Source organism: Bos grunniens, chromosome 1, assembly GCF_055505025.1.
Source record: "Bos grunniens cultivar Pamir isolate PY7600 chromosome 1, Bosgru_T2T1.0, whole genome shotgun sequence".
NCBI classification, from domain to species: domain Eukaryota; kingdom Metazoa; phylum Chordata; class Mammalia; order Artiodactyla; family Bovidae; genus Bos; species Bos grunniens.
In genome coordinates, this window is record NC_141165.1 from 20,583,764 (window position 1) to 20,601,485 (window position 17,722).

A 17,722-nucleotide genomic window follows, 5' to 3' on the forward strand; every position below is an offset into this window, starting at 1 on the left:
CAATCCTTCAAAAGTAAAGTCTTCTCTATAATTCCCTTAAACTCTAACTGAAAGCACTCCTTTTCTAATTCCATATTTTTTCTCTAATATTTCCCAATAGGATTTCTTGTCCTGCTCTTTTTATTATGAAAAATTGTTGCCACAACTTTAAGTACCTAAACAGATTTCAGATATTAGGTAAATTTTGATGAAACTCAAGAAACTAGGAAAAGAATTCTTCAATTCTGCTTTGCCCAATATAACATGGAAAACAATTCAGATTCTAAAAAAGTGAAACTTCTAAATTGGCTCTCCTTTTGGGGGTCATTAAATAGAGGAAGTAAGGATGAATACATAAGCTGTAAATTTTGAAATATTTTGATTTAACCTTGATGTTTCAGAAAATGGGAAAACCCTCACACAAATATATCATCTCATCTTAGCTACAAGCAAAATTTGGCAGGTGCAGCTGCTGAAATGTCCTTCTTCTAAAGAGTTTTTGTTCTCATGTTATTTTACTTAATGGACAGGATACCAAATGTCAAAAATTAAATATATGAAAGGAAATCTGAATAGATCAGAAAGCATTTAAATATTTATCTGCTGTGTCACAGGCCTTCATGAGTGAAAACAGATGGCACAGATAAAATAATTTTGTTTTTAATCCAGACTGTGTGGTATTTCAAACTGTTCAAGAGCCAGGATTAAGTTAGGCTGAAAGAGACATTTTCCTGATATTTGCTGATGAGTTTTAATTTCACACGTTCTTACAACCACATGACTATCAAACAAAATTATTCTATAACACAAGGAAATATGACAGGTGGAGAAAAACATAACTGTTGAGTATGGATATGGTCTGCAACCATAGGGAAAGTGATATAAACAATAATATAATATGAAGTACAATTAGTCATTTACAAAACATCAAGGTTATTTCTACCAATATCGAACTTCTGATGTGAAATATATAAACTTCATTTAGTCTTACCATTAATACTAATGAAAAGTGAAAGAGTGAGTCACTCAGTCGTGTCTGACTCTTTGCGCACTGTGGATCGTAGCCCACCAGGCTCCTCTGTCCATGGAATTCTCCAGGGAAGAATACTGGAGTGGGTAGCCATTCCCTTCTTCAGGGTCTCCCACATTGCAGGCAGATTTTAAAAACAATTATGTGTTAACTAACATTTTACAATGAAATTTCCACTTGTTAAAAAAAAATGTTTATGGTACAGTTAAGGAAAAAAAAAGTGGGCTTCCCTTGTGGCTTAGCTGGTAAAGACTCCACCTGCAATGTGGGAGGCCTGGGTTAGATCCCTGGGTTGGGGAGATCCCCTGGAGAAGGGAAATACTACCCACTCCAGTATTCTAGCCTGGAGAATTCCATGGACTGTATAGTCCATGGGGTTGCAAAGAGTCGGACATGAATGAGCAACTTTTACTTCACTTCACTAAGGAAAAAAAAGAAAATCTCATGTGTTCCCTTGGATTATATGTGCTATTGTTAATAGGGGAAACAACCTTTGAAATTCACTTATTCTTCCTCTAGGAAGGTTTACATCTAAAAAGTATTCTATAAACGTTACATGCTATCACTGCTGCAAAATATAGTTGAATCAAAATCAGGTCCAAATAGATCAGAATTGAAATTTTTAAAAAATTAAATAATCAAGACATAAAAAAACTAAAAGAAAAAACAATTTAGTATCTATGAAATTTCTTAATGGAAAAGAAATTTTAAACCTTAAAAATAATAAATGTGGGAATTCTTTTGTGCTTCAGTGGCTAGGAATCCATGCTCTCACTGCCAACGGCCTAGGTTCAATCCTTGTGTGTGGCCAAAAAGAAAAAATAAATTAAAAGAGAAAGACTGATTGGCTGATCTGTATTAAACTATTGTACAGTAAGAAACAAAATTGGGCTTCCCTGGTGGCTCAGCAGTAAAGAATCTTCCTGCCAATGCAGAAGACACAAGTTCAATCTCTGGGTCAGGAAGATCATCTAGAGGAGGAAATGGCAACCCACTCCATGGACAGAGGAGTCTGGTGGACTACTGTTCATGGGGCCACAAATAGTCGGACACGATTTAGCAACTAAACAATAACAACAAAGAAACAAAACTAGAGCAAACAACAACAAAAAAACCCAACAATTTAGGAAAAATATCTCACATACAGTTGGCAAGAGAAGGGGAATGGTACTGAACTGGTACTGAATTACAAGTTTTTTAAGACAGCAAAATGGTAGTGGAACAAGACATCCAACTGGCAATGCTCTAGGGAAACAGATACTTTCATACATTACTGGTGAGAGTACAAAGTAATACCATCCCTATGAAGTACAATTTGGCAACATCCATCAAAATTACAGATTCACTTAGTCCTTAATCCACCTATTCAACTTCTGAGATTTATCCTACAGATGTAGCTGCTTCTGAACTTCCTAGGTGTTGCTAGTGGTAAAGAACCCGCCTGCCAATGCAGGAGATATAAGAGATGCAGGTTCAGTCCCTGGGTCGGGAAGATCCCCTGGAGAAGGGCATGGCAGCCCACTCCAGTATTCTTGCCTGGAGAGTCCCATGGACAGAGAAGCCTGGTGGGCTACAGTTCATAGGGTCACAAAGACTCAAACATGACTAAAGTGACTTAGCACGCATGAATGAACTGAGAGAGGAAAGAATTGGGCATAAATCAGTATCCACCAACAGAAGACAATTATATGGATGTGTGCATATAATGGAACCCTTCTTAAAAGAATAAGAAAACATTCTAAGCAATGATTTGAAAGAACTCTAAGATTATTCTATGGAATGCTATCTTTAGTTGTAACAAGAAAAGTGATAGTTAGACATGGTTAGTCCCATTCTTCAAAATCCCTCAGTAAGATAAGATTAAGTACAATCTTCTACTACATCTCCAAAGATTCTCTCTATAACATTATTTGTAAAAGCAAAACACTAGAAAAATCTTATAACAGTTGAATAGTAAGGCAAATTATGATAATCCACACAACAAAATATTATTTAGCTACTAAAAATGTCATTTATAGGGAGTTTGACATAACATGAAAATGGTTAAGCAAAAATGCTAAGTAAAAAACTCATATACAGGACTTCTCTGGTGATCCAGTGGTTAAGACTCCACACTTCCAGTGTAGCAGTCATGGGTTTGATACATGGTGAGGGAACCAAGATCCCACAAGCCATGCAGCATGGTCAATGCCCCCCTGCCCAAAAAAACCCCACCCCCCCAAATCATATAAAACATTAATTCATTTTTTAAAATTTTATTTTATTTTTAAACTTTACAATATTATATTGGTTTTGCCAAATATTGAAATGAATCTGCCCGGGTACACATGTGTTCCCCATCCTGAACCCTCCTCCCTCCCCATACCATCCCTCTGGGTCGTCCCAGTGCACCAGCCCCAAGCATCCAGTATTGTGCATCGAACCTGGACTGGCAACTCATTTCATACATGATATTATACATGTTTCAATGTCATTCTCCCAAATCTTCCCACCCTCTCCCTCTCCCACAGAGTCCATAAGACTGTTCTATACATCAGTGTCTCTTTTGCTGTCTCATATACAGGGTTATTGTTACCATCTTTCTAAATTCCATATATATGCATTAGTATACTGTATTGGTGTTTTTCTTTCTGGCTTACTTCACTCTGTATAATAGGCTCCAGTTTCATCCACCTCATTAGAACTGATTCAAATGTATTCTTTTTAATGGCTGAGTAATACTCCATTGTGTACATGTACCATAGCTTTCTTATCCATTCATCTGCTGAGGGACATCTAGGTTGCTTCCATGCCCTGGCTATTATAAACAGTGCTGCGATGAACATTGGAGTACACGTGTCTCTTTCCCTTCTGGTTTCCTAAGTGTGTATGCCCAGCAGTGGGATTGCTGGATCATAAGGCAGTTCTATTTCCAGATTTTTAAGGAATCTCCACACTGTTCTCCATAGTGGCTACACTAGTTTGCATTCCCACCAACAGTGTAAGAGGGTTCCCTTTTCTCCACACACTCTTCAGCATTTATTGCTTGTAGACTTTTGGATCACAGCCATTCTGACTGGCATGAAATGGTACCTCATAGTGGTTCTGATTTTCATTTCTATGATAATGAGTGACGTTGAGCATCTTTTCATGTGTTTGTTAGCCATCTGTATGTCTTCTTTGGAGAAATGTCTATTTAGTTCTTTGGCCCATTTTTTGATTGGGTCATTTATTTTTCTGGAATTGAGCTATAGGAGTTGCTTGTATATTTTTGAGATTAGTTGTTTGTCAGTTGCTTCATTTGCTATTATTTTCTCCCATTCCAAAGGCTGTCTTTTCACCTTGCTAATAGTTTCCTTTGTTGTGCAGAAGCTTTTAAGTTTAACTAGGTCCCATTTGTTTATTTTTGCTTTTATTTCCAATATTCTGGGAGATGGGTCATAGAGATCCTGCTGTGATGTATGTCAGAGAGTGTTTTGCCTATGTTCTCCTCTAGGAGTTTTATAGTTTCTGGTCTTATGTTTAGATCTTTAATCCATTTTGATTTTATTTTTGTGTATGGTGTTAGAAAGTGTTCTAGTTTCATTCTTTTACAAGTGGTTGACCAGTTTTCCCAGCACCACTTGTTAAAGAGATTGTCTTTTCTCCATTGTATATTCTTGCCTCCTTTGTCAAAGATAAGGTGTCCATATGTGCGTGGATTTATCTCTGGGCTTTCTATTTTGTTCCATTGATCTATATTTCTGTCTTTGTACCGGTACCATACTGTCTTGATGATTGTGGCTTTGTAGTAGAGCCTGAAGTCAGGTAGGTTGATTCCTCCAGTTCCATTCTTCTTTCTCAAGATAGCTTTGGCTATTCGAGGTTTTTTGTATTTCCATACAAATTGTGAAATTATTTGTTCTAGCTCTGTGAAGAATACTGTTGGTAGCTTGATAGGGATTGCATTGAATCTATAAATTGCTTTGGGTAGTATACTCATTTTCACTATATTGATTCTTCCAATCCATGAACATGGTATATTTCTCCATCTATTAGTGTCCTCTTTGATTTCTTTCACCAGTGTTTTATAGTTTTCTATATATAGGTCTTTAGTTAGGTAGATATGTTCCTAAGTATTTTATTCTTTCCGTTGCAGTGGTGAATGGAATTGTTTCCTTAATTTCTCTTTCTGTTTTCTCATTATTAGTGTATAGGAATGCAAGGGATTTCTGTGTGTTGATTTTATATCCTGCAACTTTACTATAATCATTGATTAGTTCTAGTAATTTTCTGGTGGAGTCTTTAGGGTTTTCTATGTAGAGTCATCTGCAAATAGTGAGAGTTTTACTTCTTCTTTTCCAATTTGGATTCCTTTTATTTCTTTTTCTGCTCTGATTGCTGTGGCCAAAACTTCCAAAACTATGTTGAATAGTAATGGTGAAAGTGGGCACCCTTGTCTTGTTCCTGACTTTAGAGAAAATGCTTTCAATTTTTCACCATTGAGGATAATGTTTGCTGTGGGTTTGTCATATATAGCTTTTATTATGTTGAGGTATGTTCCTTCTATTCCTGCTTTCTGGAGAGTTTTTATCATAAATGGATGTTGAATTTTGTCAAAGGCTTTCTCTGCATCTATTGAGATAATCATATGGTTTTTATTTTTCAATTTGTTAATGTGGGGTATTACATTGATTGATTTGCGGATATTGAAGAATCCTTGCATCCCTGGGATAAAGCCCACTTGGTTATGGTGTATGATCTTTTTAATGTGTTGTTGGATTCTGATTGCTAGAATTTTGTTAAGGATTTTTGCATCTATGTTCATCAGTGATATTGGCCTGTAGTTTTCTTTTTTTGTGGGATCTTTGTCAGGTTTTGGTATTAGGGTGATGGTGGCCTCATAGAATGAGTTTGGAAGTTTACCTTCTGCAATTTTCTGGAAGAGTTTGAGTAGGATAGGTGTTAGCTCTTCTCTAAATTTTTGGTAGAATTCAGCTGTAAAGCCATCTGGACCTGGGCTTTTGTTTGCTGGAAGATTTTTGATTACAGTTTCAATTTCCGTGCTTGTGATGGGTCTGTTAAGATTTTCTATTTCTTCCTGGTCCAGTGTTGGAAAGTTGTACTTTTCTAAGAATTTGTCCATTTCTTCCACGTTGTCCATTTTATTGGCATATAATTGTTGAGAGTAGTCTCTTATGATCCTTTGCATTTCTGTGTTGTCTGTTGTGATCTCTCCATTTTCATTTCTAATTTTATTGATTTGATTTTTCTCAATCTGTTTCTTGATGAGTCTGGCTAATGGTTTGTCAATTTTATTTATCCTTTCAAAGAACCAGCTTTTGGCTTTGTTGATTTTTGCTATGGTCTCTTTTGTTTCTTTTGCATTTATTTCTGCCCTAATATTTAAGATTTCTTTCCTTCTACTAACCCTGGGGGTTCTTCATTTCTTCCTTTTCTAGTTGCTTTAGGTGTAGAGTTAGGTTATTTATTTGATTTTTTTCTTGTTTCTTGAGGTGTGCTTGTATTGCTATGAACTTTCCCCTTAGGACTGCTTTTACAGTGTCCCACAGGTTTTGGGTTGTTGTGTTTTCATTTTCATTCGTTTCTATGCAAATTTTTATTTCTTTTTTGATTTCTTCTGTGATTTGTTGGTTATTCAGCAGCGTGTTGTTCAGCCTCCATATGTTGGAATTTTTAATAGTTTTTCTTGTGTAATTGAGATCTACTCTTACTGCATTGTAGTCAGAGAAGATGTTTGGAATGATTTCTATTTTTTTGAATTTACCAAGGCTAGATTTATGGCCCAGGATGTGATCTATCCTGGAGAAGGTTCCATGTGCGCTTGAGAAAAAGGTGAAATTCATTGTTTTGGGATGAAATGCCCTATAGATATCAATTAGGTCTAACTGGTCTATTGTATCATTTAAAGTTTGTGTTTCCTTGTTAATTTTCTGTTTAGTTGATCTATCCATAGGTGTGAGTGGGGTATTAAAGTCTCCCACTATTATTGTGTTATTGTTAATTTCTCCTTTCATACTTGTTAGCATTTGTCTTACATATTGTGGTGCTCCCATGTTGGGTGCATATATATTTATAATTGTTATATCTTCTTCTTGGATTGATCCTTTGATCATTATGTAGTGACCATCTTTGTCTCTTTTCACAGCCTTTGTTTTAAAGTCTATTTTATCTGATATGAGTATTGGTACTCCTGCTTTCTTTTGGTCCCTATTTGCATGGAAAATCTTTTTCCAGCCCTTCACTTTCAGTCTGTATATGTCCCCTGTTTTGAAGTGTGTCTCTTGTAGACAGCATATGTAGGGGTCTTGTTTTTGTATCCATTCAGCCAGTCTTTGTCTTTTGGTTGGAGCATTCAACCCATTTACGTTTAAGGTAATTACTGGTAAGTATGATCCCGTTGCCATTTACTTTATTGTTTTGGGTTCGAATTTATACACCGTTTTTGTGTTTCCTGTCTAGAGAATATCCTTTAGTATTTGTTGGAGAGCTGGTTTGGTGGTGCTGAATTCTCTCAGCTTTTGCTTGTCTGAGAAGCTTTTGATTTCTCCTTCATATTTGAATGAGATCCTTGCTGGGTACAATAATCTGGGCTGTAGGTTATTTTCTTTCATCACTTTAAGTATGTCTTGCCATTCCCTCCTGGCTTGAAGAGTTTCTACTGAAAGATCAGCTGTTATCCTTATGGGAATTACCTTGTGTGTTATTTGTTGTTTTTCCCTTGCTGCTTTTATTTTATTTTTTTTTTCCTTGCTGCTTTTAATATTTGTTCTTTGTGTTTGATCTTTGTTAATTTGATTAATATATGTCTTGGGGTGTTTCGCCTTGGGTTTATCCTGTTTGGGACTCTCTGGGTTTCTTGGACTTGGGTGATTATTTCCTTCCCCATTTTAGGGACGTTTTCAACTATTATTTCCTCAAGTATTTTCTCATGGTCTTTCTTTTTGTCTTCTTCTTCTGGGACCCCTATGATTCGAATGTTGTAGCATTTAATATTGTCCTGGAGGTCTCTGAGATTGTCCTCATTTCTTTTAATTCATTTTTCTTTTTTTCTCTCTAATTCATTTATTTCTACCATTCTAATTCACTACTCCTATCTTCTGCCTCTGTTATTCTACTATTTGTTGCCTCTAGAGTGTTTTTAATTTCATTTATTGCATTATTCATTATATATTGACTCTATATTATTTCTTCTAGGTCCTTGTTAAACGTTTCTTGCATCTTCTCAATCCTTGTCTCCAGGCTATTTATCTGTGATTCCATTTTGGTTTCAAGATTTTGGATCAATTTCACTGTTATTATTTGGAATTCTTTATCAGGTAGATTCTCTATCTCTTCCTCTTTTGTTTGGTTTGGTGGGCATTTATCCTGTTCCTTTATCTGCTGGGTATTCCTCTGTCTCTTCATCTTGTTTAAATTGCTGAGTTTGGGGTGTCCTTTCTGTATTCTGGCAGTTTGTGGAGTTCTCTTTATTGTGGTGTTTCCTCGCTGTGTGTGGGTTTGTACAGGTGGCTTGTCAAGGTTTCTTGGTTAGGGAAGCTCATGTCGGTGTTCTGGTGGGTGGAGTTGTATTTCTTCTCTCTGGAGTGCAATGAAGTGTCCAGTAATAAGTTATGAGATGTCTATGGTTTTGGGGTGACTTTGGGCAGCCTGTATCTTGGAGCTCAGGGCTGTGTTCCTGTGTTGCTGGAGAATTTGCTTGGTATGTCTTGCCCTGGCACTTGTTGGCCCTTGTGTGGTGCTTGGTTTCAGTGTAGGTATGAAGGTGTTTGATGAGCTCCTGTCAATTAATGTTCCCTGGAGTCAGGAGTTCCCTGGAGTCAGGGTTTGGACTTAAGCCTCCTGCTTCCAGTTATCGGTCCTGTTTTTACAGTCTTTTCAAAACTTCTCCTTCTATATAGCACCATTGATAAAACATCTCGTTTCGAAGACTTGGGTTGCTTTTCTGGGTGCCTGATGTCCTCTGTCGGCATTCAGAAGTTGTTTTGTGGAATTTACTTGGCGTTTAAATGTTCTTTTGATGAATTTGTGGGGGAGAAACTGTTCTCCCTGGCCTACTCCTCTGCCATCTTAGCTCCTCCCCTAAAACATTAATTCAATATGTAGTATGGATATTAAAGAGTTGGATGTGACTGAGCATGCACACACACACCCACCTGCCTGTGGTAACCACATATCTGATCTCTTTTTTTTTAATGGTTGCTTGTTTTCAAAGTACAATTGACCTATGACTTTATATTAGTTCCCATTATATGACATAGTGATTGGATATTTTTATACATTTTCAAGTGACCACTATGATAAATCTAGTTACGATATGCCACCATACAAAAATTACTTATTGACTATACACACTGTACATTTCATCCCCATGATTCATTTACTTTGCAACTGGAAGTTTGTAATTCCTTCTTAAGAATTTGTAATCTCTTAATCTCCCTCACCTATTTCTTTCCCCCCGTCTTCCTCCTCCCATCTGGTAAACATCTGTTTTTTGTTTGTATCTATAACTTTCTGTTTTGTTTAATGCTTGTTCATTTGTTTTGTGACAATATTTTAAATAGAATAGTCAGAGGTTGCCTCAATGAGGAGGTGGTGATTGGACAAAGACTTGAAAGACATGAGGGAGTGAACCGTGTGGATATTAAAAGAAAGCACATTCCAGGCAGATTGAAGAGTCAATACAAAAGCCCTAAGAAGGAATGTGCCTGGTACATTTCAAAACAGCATGGAGGCTGGTGTGGCAGAATAAGCCAGGAAAGGGGTGAGTAAAAGGAAATAAGTCAGAGAAGTAATGAGGGATGGAGGCAGACCTTGTGGGAACTTGTAGATCATTCTAAGAATTTAGTGGAAGGTCGCTTGTTTGCTTCCACCTGGCCTCAAAATACATAAGGAAAAAAAAGAATAAAAGGTAAGAGAAAGTGAAAGACCAGAGAGTCTAGAGAGGGTGTGCATGTATGCTCAGTTGCGTCTGACTCTTTTTGACTCCCTAGACTCCTGCCAGGCTCCTCTGCCCATGGGATTCCCTAGACAACAATTCTGGAGTGGGTTGCCATTTCCTACCCCAGGGGATCTTCCCTGCTCAGGGATCGAACCTACGTTTCCTGCATCTCCTGCATTGGGAGGCTGATTCTTTACCACTGAGTTGAAGAAAGAATTCAAAGGGCCTGGATTCCATCTTAGGCCTGTTCATGCTGATTATGCTCGGCCACCTTTCCAATAGACTCTGAACTCTGTGTTTAGTGCCTATGAAAACAACAACAGAAGGATAAGACCCCCTCCAGACAGGGGAACCTTGAAGATCGTATCTAGGTTACTCATCACCTAAGAGAAAACATACACTTATCACCCCTTCCTCCAGACAGGCCATAAATTTTTCTCTATCTATTGGAGTGTAACCTTGGATTTATTGATTATTGGCTAATTGTTTGACTGTTTGAGCACATGAGCACATAGCACATGAATGATGGGGTTATTTGGATTGTATTTTCCTTGGTTTATGTAAGTCTCAAGGAATTTGGGGTGGTGGGTTCGGACATGTACACATGGGGTATAAAAGATTTTCACAAATGCTGGTTGGGGTCCTTGACTAAGATGAGACTCTGCCTTGGGCCTGCCGGTCTAATAAACTGCACTCCAGTATCTGCATTGTCCTTCTGAGTGAGTTTGTTTCCTGGAATGCATGGCTACAACCGAGCCACCTGGGAAGCCCCTAGAGAGGACAGGGATAATATTAAGAGCAGTATCCTTCATAAGAGATCAGAATAATGATCAGCTATGGTCAGCAGCAGAGATGCCTCCTTTGAAGAATTGTGCTAGAGCCTCCTACGAAAGGCTGAAAATACTCATCTCTTAGCAAAGTTGCCCTCAGTGAATTCACATTGGTAGCTGAAACTGGCCATGGAGTGAGTATTTACACCATGAAGAATGGCAAACACTGCAAATCTAGGTAGTTTTTTTCTGGGTGAGATGATTTAGCTGCATGCAAATAACTCTTCCTCAAAGACTGGTAGATAACAAGGAGGAGAACCTGGCTGTACCCTCAGACACACAAGTGGAAGGTGAAGACCTCAGTGACCTAGAGCTTCTTTTCTGTGAACCAACAGGAATGTTAGATCAACTGCTTAGAGAAAAAAAGGTATGGGTCTGAAATAACTTCTGAAGGTAGAGACTAAGCCTAGTTTCCTCTGAGAAAGTAAATAAGGGAACTGTCATGCAAATGTGAGGAGAGTCCAGGTCAAACAGCCTACTAGTGTTAAATCTGCATACATTTCTTTCTCTAACTTTCATTTGTTTGGAAATGGGTGGAGGGGGAGACAGTTGAGATAGGCTTCCCAGACAGAAGGATGTGAAAAGTTTGTGGCTGGTCATTGAAGATTACAAGAAGGCACAAGAATTTAAAGTAATGGGGAAAGGCATACTCTGGGGTCAATGACAGAGGAGGAGTTCAGTGAAGCCAAGGAGAGTCTCACAGTTTAAATATTAAAATATAAAATGATCTGGTATAAAAATTTAAATTCTACTATAAATTCTTAATGATTACTCAGAATTTATTTTTGATAATTTAATCTTCAAAAAGATAATTGTCTGAGTTACAATCATTTTTGTTTTACTGTTTTTGTCTAGATACTACCTACAAGTACTTATTAGCTGCCTTGAGGTGCTCTGGTGAATTCTCTTGGTTTGGCAGTCAGTACCTCAGCTGCAGGCATGTTCCCATTCCCTTCAGTTAAGTGGAAACTTGGAAAGGTCTGTAGCTTTTGAAACAAGATTGAATTCCTTCAAGTTTATAACCAAAGATATTTAAGAACTTGGATATGACTTCACAGGACGGTTAAACATAAATAAAAGATCAAGTGCTCACAAGATTACATTTCCGGAAAGCCCTCCTGGATGTAAGACAAAGGCGGGGTGTAGAAACGAAAACAAAAGTAGTCTGAGTTAGAGAGTGTCATTTGATTTTACTCTCTGCATTCAAGACTGCTCCTGTCTGCCTACTGAAACAGGTTGGTTTTTTTCTTTCTTCTTCATTCAGAGTTAGATATGACTTTTTTTAAAAGTCCAAAGATTTTGTATATTTATCTATGCAGAGGGAGTCAAGGCATAAAAGTTTACAGGTGCAAAAAAGAGCTATTTGAAAAGTTTTACACTTCAACCTTAAAAATATGAATATAGCAAGAATAAAATATTATTTTAATACCATTATTTGCCTATAAAGCTTTGTTAATAACAGGTTTTGCTATACCATTTTTTCTTGCTTTGTTTTATAAACACCAATTTTTTAAATTCTTGTAATAATTATAAAGGCATTTAAATGTGTTTCTATTTATCTGCAAGAAGGATCATTTCTGCAAATAATTTCCAGTCCTATTTTTATTTACTCATATTTTTAGTATGATTAATTCTTTTAAAATATCTTTCCTTAATATCTTATACTGTTTGGCCATATTATACCTTATCACCAGCTTCAAGATTTCTGTGATAAAAGAGAAGGAAAGAACAAAGTTCATATTGTGTTAATAATTAACATATAAGAGAATGAACACTAGAGTGGTCTTCTAGATTGGAACTTTTCACATAACTTTTCAAATAACTATAAGGATAAAAGTCATTTAAAATTGTGAGCACCTGATTTTTACAAAATGAAAGCAGTTCTATGTGGTATTTTTCCTCTATGTGGCCTTCTTCATTTTGCTTTACTCATTTACAAAAGGTTAGCAAGTATAAGAATATTCTTTTGAAAATGTAGCATAAGCTGGTGTACTGTTTTGAAAATAATTTCTTCATTAATGATTCTATAAGAACATTTGATATTCTTCCAAGGACAAAAAATATCCCAAGGAAGACAGAAGGGCTAAGGAAAAAGCATAACAAAGCTTAGCACTATAATAAAAATGCTAAAAGTAATTATTATATATTTTAAAATGTGAATTTTGTGCAAGCTTATCTTAATACTACAGGGTATTAATTGACAACATAGTAGAATAACTTAATGATGAGACACAAGATTCCTGGAATATCATCTTTCCATTCCTAAAGTAACAGCTTTATACTTACTAGTAAACATTATAGTTGATAAATATTTGCTGGCCACCTAGAGTGTACCAGTCACTGTCTTCAGTTATTAATTACAAACAGAAATCCAATAGGTCACAGTCTTAGGGAACTTAGATCATAGAGGGAAAAGGTAGTCTGGGAAACTGCACAGGACCAGGTCAGTTCTCTGATATGTAGATACAGTTGATACATAGATACAGTTATTGGATTGGGAAAGTCTTCCAGAAAGGTGAAATTTGAGTTAACTGAATAGGAAATGGCCTTTCAAGGGACGGGAAGGAAATAGTATATCAGATAAAAGAAGAGAATGAGTAACGATATAAATGCATACTATGGCATGGTGTGTGCCCAAAAACCACTGGCAAATCAGTACTGTCATCGTCTACAGTGTAAGGTGTACAGTAGAGGGTGTACAGGAACCATGGGTAGGACTACATTATGGAGCCTTGGGTATCATGGTAAAGAACTTAGATTGTATCTTTGAGAGATGTGTCTTTTAGGTGAGGAGCTAAGCAGGAGAGTGATAAGACTGACATTTTAGAGATAGAGCACACTGATGGCAGTAAGAAAAATGTTTTTGACAAGGAAGTGGTAAGAAGGAATGAGAACAGTAGGATACCAGTTGGGAAGACATTGTAATAGGCCAGGTAATAATGTGGATGAATTATGTGAAAAGGAAGAGACAGATTTGAGACCTATTTGGAAGGTAAAATCAGAATTTAGGGGCAGACTAAAAATCTGGGATGAAGGGATGAAGAGAGGAATCAAGGATGGTGCAGGCTTAAGGCTTAGGTGACTAGTGGAATAACAGTTCTATCAAATAGTAGTTTACAATCAGCATGCAGTGGCAAGTTTTGGAGGGAAGCTAACTCGAGGAGACTTTGTTTTATAAAAGCCAACAACTAAAATTAAGTACAATTCTGAGATACTTTATTTAACTTAATCTAAAATAAATTCATGAATAAACATAAGTAAAATATTTATTTTAAATAATTCATTTTAATTTATTGTTGATATACTGCATAAGAATCACAAAGTTGTGTATGTACAAGTTTTAGGGCTTAATGATTAAGAACATTTCCCAGGGTATTATTTTTTTTATCTTCCCTCTGTAAATCCCATTTCCTGTACAGACCTGTAAAAACAAGCAATGAAAAACTACTCTTGAGGATATACTCTAATGTGACTTCCATTAAAGAGTTTCAAAGAGTGGCAGACTCAGGCTCACATATGGTATAACAACAAACTATTCTCTAATAAAAGCATAAAACATATGCTAGAGCAAAAGTATTTCCATTTAAGCAATATTAAAATAAATATGCTGTATTCTTTTTGCCATTTAGATTGGAACCATGGCTTTGGAATACAACCAGTCAACAGATTACTATTATGAGGAAAATGAAATGAATGACACTCATGACTATAGTCAGTATGAAGTGATCTGTATAAAAGAAGAGGTCAGAAAATTTGCAAAAGTTTTCCTACCTGCCTTCTTCACAATAGCTTTCATCATTGGACTTGCAGGCAATTCCACTGTAGTGGCGATTTATGCCTATTACAAAAAGCGGAGAACCAAAACAGATGTGTACATCTTGAATTTGGCAGTGGCGGATTTATTCCTTCTATTCACTTTGCCTTTTTGGGCAGTTAATGCAGTTCATGGGTGGGTTTTAGGGAAAATCATGTGCAAAGTCACTTCAGCCTTGTACACAGTCAATTTTGTGTCTGGAATGCAGTTTCTGGCTTGTATCAGCACAGACAGATACTGGGCAGTAACTAAAGCTCCCAGTCAATCGGGAGTGGGAAAACCATGCTGGGTCATCTGTTTCTGCATCTGGGTGGCTACCATCTTGCTGAGTATCCCTCAGTTGGTTTTTTATACAGTAAATCATAAAGCTAGGTGTGTTCCCATCTTTCCATACCACCTAGGAACATCAATGAAAGCATCAATTCAAATCCTGGAAATCTGCATTGGATTTATAATACCCTTTCTTATCATGGCAGTGTGCTACTTCATCACGGCAAAGACACTCATCAAGATGCCTAACATTAAAAAATCTCAGCCCCTCAAAGTTCTGTTCACAGTGGTCATAGTTTTCATTGTCACTCAATTACCTTATAATATTGTCAAGTTCTGCCAAGCCATAGACATCATCTACTCCCTGATCACTGACTGTGACATGAGCAAACGCATGGATGTTGCCATCCAAATCACAGAGAGTATTGCACTCTTTCACAGCTGCCTCAACCCAGTCCTGTATGTTTTCATGGGAACCTCTTTTAAAAACTACATCATGAAAGTTGCCAAGAAATACGGATCCTGGAGAAGACAAAGACAAAATGTGGAGGAGATTCCTTTCGAATCTGAAGATGCTACAGAGCCAACCAGTACTTTCAGCATTTAAATATAAGACCCATCTGTCTCTTGCTTCAATACACATGAATGATGCTTCCCACTGAGAACATCTGCATCTGCATCAAACATCTGCATTTTTCAGAAATTCAAATTTCAAACACTGTGGTGGCAACTTGTAGCAAAGAAGAGGTTGGGGTGGGAAAGGGGAGTGGGGTAGAAGCCAAGAAAAAGAAGAAACAAAATAATAAATTCATAAAACACAGAAATTAAAGCTAACAATATAAGAAAATAGTATTAACAGTCATACATAAGAAAAACTCTACAAGTTAGGTCATCTAAAACAGATTATTAAAGTGGTTTAATTTAAGGGTCATTTACAGTTATTTTAAATTATCTAAATTTTAACATAACAATTTTCCTGCATAATTTTAATACTTGAATAATCATGCAGCAACATTTAATGACTTTTTCTTTTTCCTGTTCCTAATTTGTAAGTGATTTCATAAAACTTCAGAAAGAGTAAAAATTAGCAATCAAAAATTAAAAAATAATCTTTCTGGCTGTCTTTTTCTTTCTCCTGTTTCTAATGTGTAAGTGATTTCATAAAACTCCAGAAAGAATAAAAACTAGCAAAGAAAAAAAAAAGCTTTTCTGGCCATTTTAATGTATTACTAGTAAGTTTCTTAACATACAATTTACTTTTATGTCAACTTTCTTTAGTAATAAGCTGGTTATCCTATTAGACTTATCATGTATACTCTAGAAGCAATCCTCAGACAAGCACAGGTTTTAATTTTTATAATTGCCTAAAGGACTTATCCACTTATGTGATTCTATTACTGAAGGTTTACTAAATATTTTCCTATATGTAAAGACTATTATTTATCACTCAAACACTTGTATTTTTCAGCAATGAAAATATGTACCACAAATAAATTTTAATAACATGTACTGCTTACCTCTTCAAAAATTATATATAGATTATTATTGTTCAGGTAATATGCCCCTACTAAAATTTAATTTTGGTAGAAATGACAATGGCTAAACATGGTGTGCATTTTACCTCACAAACTGTAAAAAAAAATAGATGTTTTCTGCTTTTAAATTAAACATTGCCTAATCAAGACATTATTTTAAGATTACTTTCCTTTTATCAGTTCAGTTCAGTTCACTTCAGTCGCTCAGTCGTGTCCGACTCTTTGCGACCCCACGAATAGCAGCACGCCAGGCCTCCCTGTCCATCACCAACTCCCGGAGTTCACTCAGACTCACGTCCATCGAGTCAGTGATGCCATCCAGCCATCACATCCTCTGTTGTCCCCTTCTCCTCCTGCCCCCAATCCCTCCCAGCATCAGTCTTTTCCAATGAGTCAACTCTTCGCATCAGGTGGCCAAAGTATTGGAGTTTCAGCTTTAGCATCAGTCCTTCCAAAGAACACCCAGGACTGGTCTCCTTTAGAATGGACTGGTTGATCTCCTTGCAGTCCAAGGGACTCTCAAGAGTCTTCTCCAACACCACAGTTCAAAAGCATCAATTCTTCAGTGCTCAGCTTTCTTCCCTTTATCAACTATTTCTAAATTTGAAAATGCTTTCAAAGGTAGAATTTAAAGAACTGTGGTCATGAAATGAATAACTATGTATCTTATTATTCTAGCACAGCATCTGGCATGAAGGATCATTATGAATACTCACCACTGCTCCACCATTTCTTGCCATTAATTATGTAGCTGTCTCCATCTCGCTGAATGCTACATTCAATATTCGTGGCATCACTTGAAGCTACATCGGGCTCTACAAATAAGCAAAGGCTGAATTTACAGGCAGGCAGATACCACTGGTTTATAAAAGACACTTAAAGAAATGTGAACTCCCTGATGACAGAGGCATCTTTGTCTTTTTCATCTTCCTAACATTACACATAGTAGGTATTCAATAAATGTGCACTGAGAGAATGAATGAAATATTTAGAACAACTCAGATAGATCAGCTATCCAAATTGTGTTTTTGGCTTACTCAGTGACACATGAGTTGGGTTACAACTCACTTAATCCTCTCTCTAATCATCAAACACACATTAAAAATATCATTGTTTACTTCATACAATGGAAATCTGTACTACATATTTGCAAGCCAGATTTCCCCACCATCAGTTCAGTTCAGTTCAGTCACTCAGTCGTGTCCAACTCTTTGCAACCCCATGGACTGCAGCATGCCAGGCTTCCCTGTCCATCACCAACTCCCGGAGCTTACTCAAACTCATGTCCATTGAGTCAGTGATCCCATCCAACCATCTCATCCTCTGTCATCCCCTTCTCCTCGT

At 36.8% G+C, this 17,722-nt stretch overlaps 2 protein-coding genes across 2 annotated transcripts in view; one reads left to right on the plus strand and one right to left on the minus strand.

Annotated features, from left to right (window-relative positions):
* Positions 1-17,722, minus strand: part of ACAD11 (acyl-CoA dehydrogenase family member 11) — a 117,066-nt gene that overhangs the window by 27,768 nt on the left and 71,576 nt on the right. Inside the window, exon 13 of the mRNA XM_086352066.1 lies at positions 17,095-17,193. Within this exon, the coding sequence (XP_086208192.1) occupies positions 17,095-17,193 (99 nt within the window). The remainder of the gene's footprint in view (positions 1-17,094; positions 17,194-17,722) is intronic.
* On the plus strand, positions 9,553-16,527 carry ACKR4 (atypical chemokine receptor 4). Its single transcript, XM_086352295.1, has 3 exons — positions 9,553-9,752; positions 11,615-11,994; positions 14,389-16,527. Exon 3 carries the CDS (start codon positions 14,398-14,400, stop codon positions 15,448-15,450), a length of 1,053 nt encoding a protein of 350 aa, XP_086208421.1. The 5' UTR covers positions 9,553-9,752; positions 11,615-11,994; positions 14,389-14,397; the 3' UTR covers positions 15,451-16,527.

Coding starts and splice junctions, on each gene's coding strand:
- ACKR4 (XM_086352295.1), top strand. CDS start 14,398: ATGGCTTTGGAATACAACCAGTCAACAGATTACTATTATGAGGAAAAT.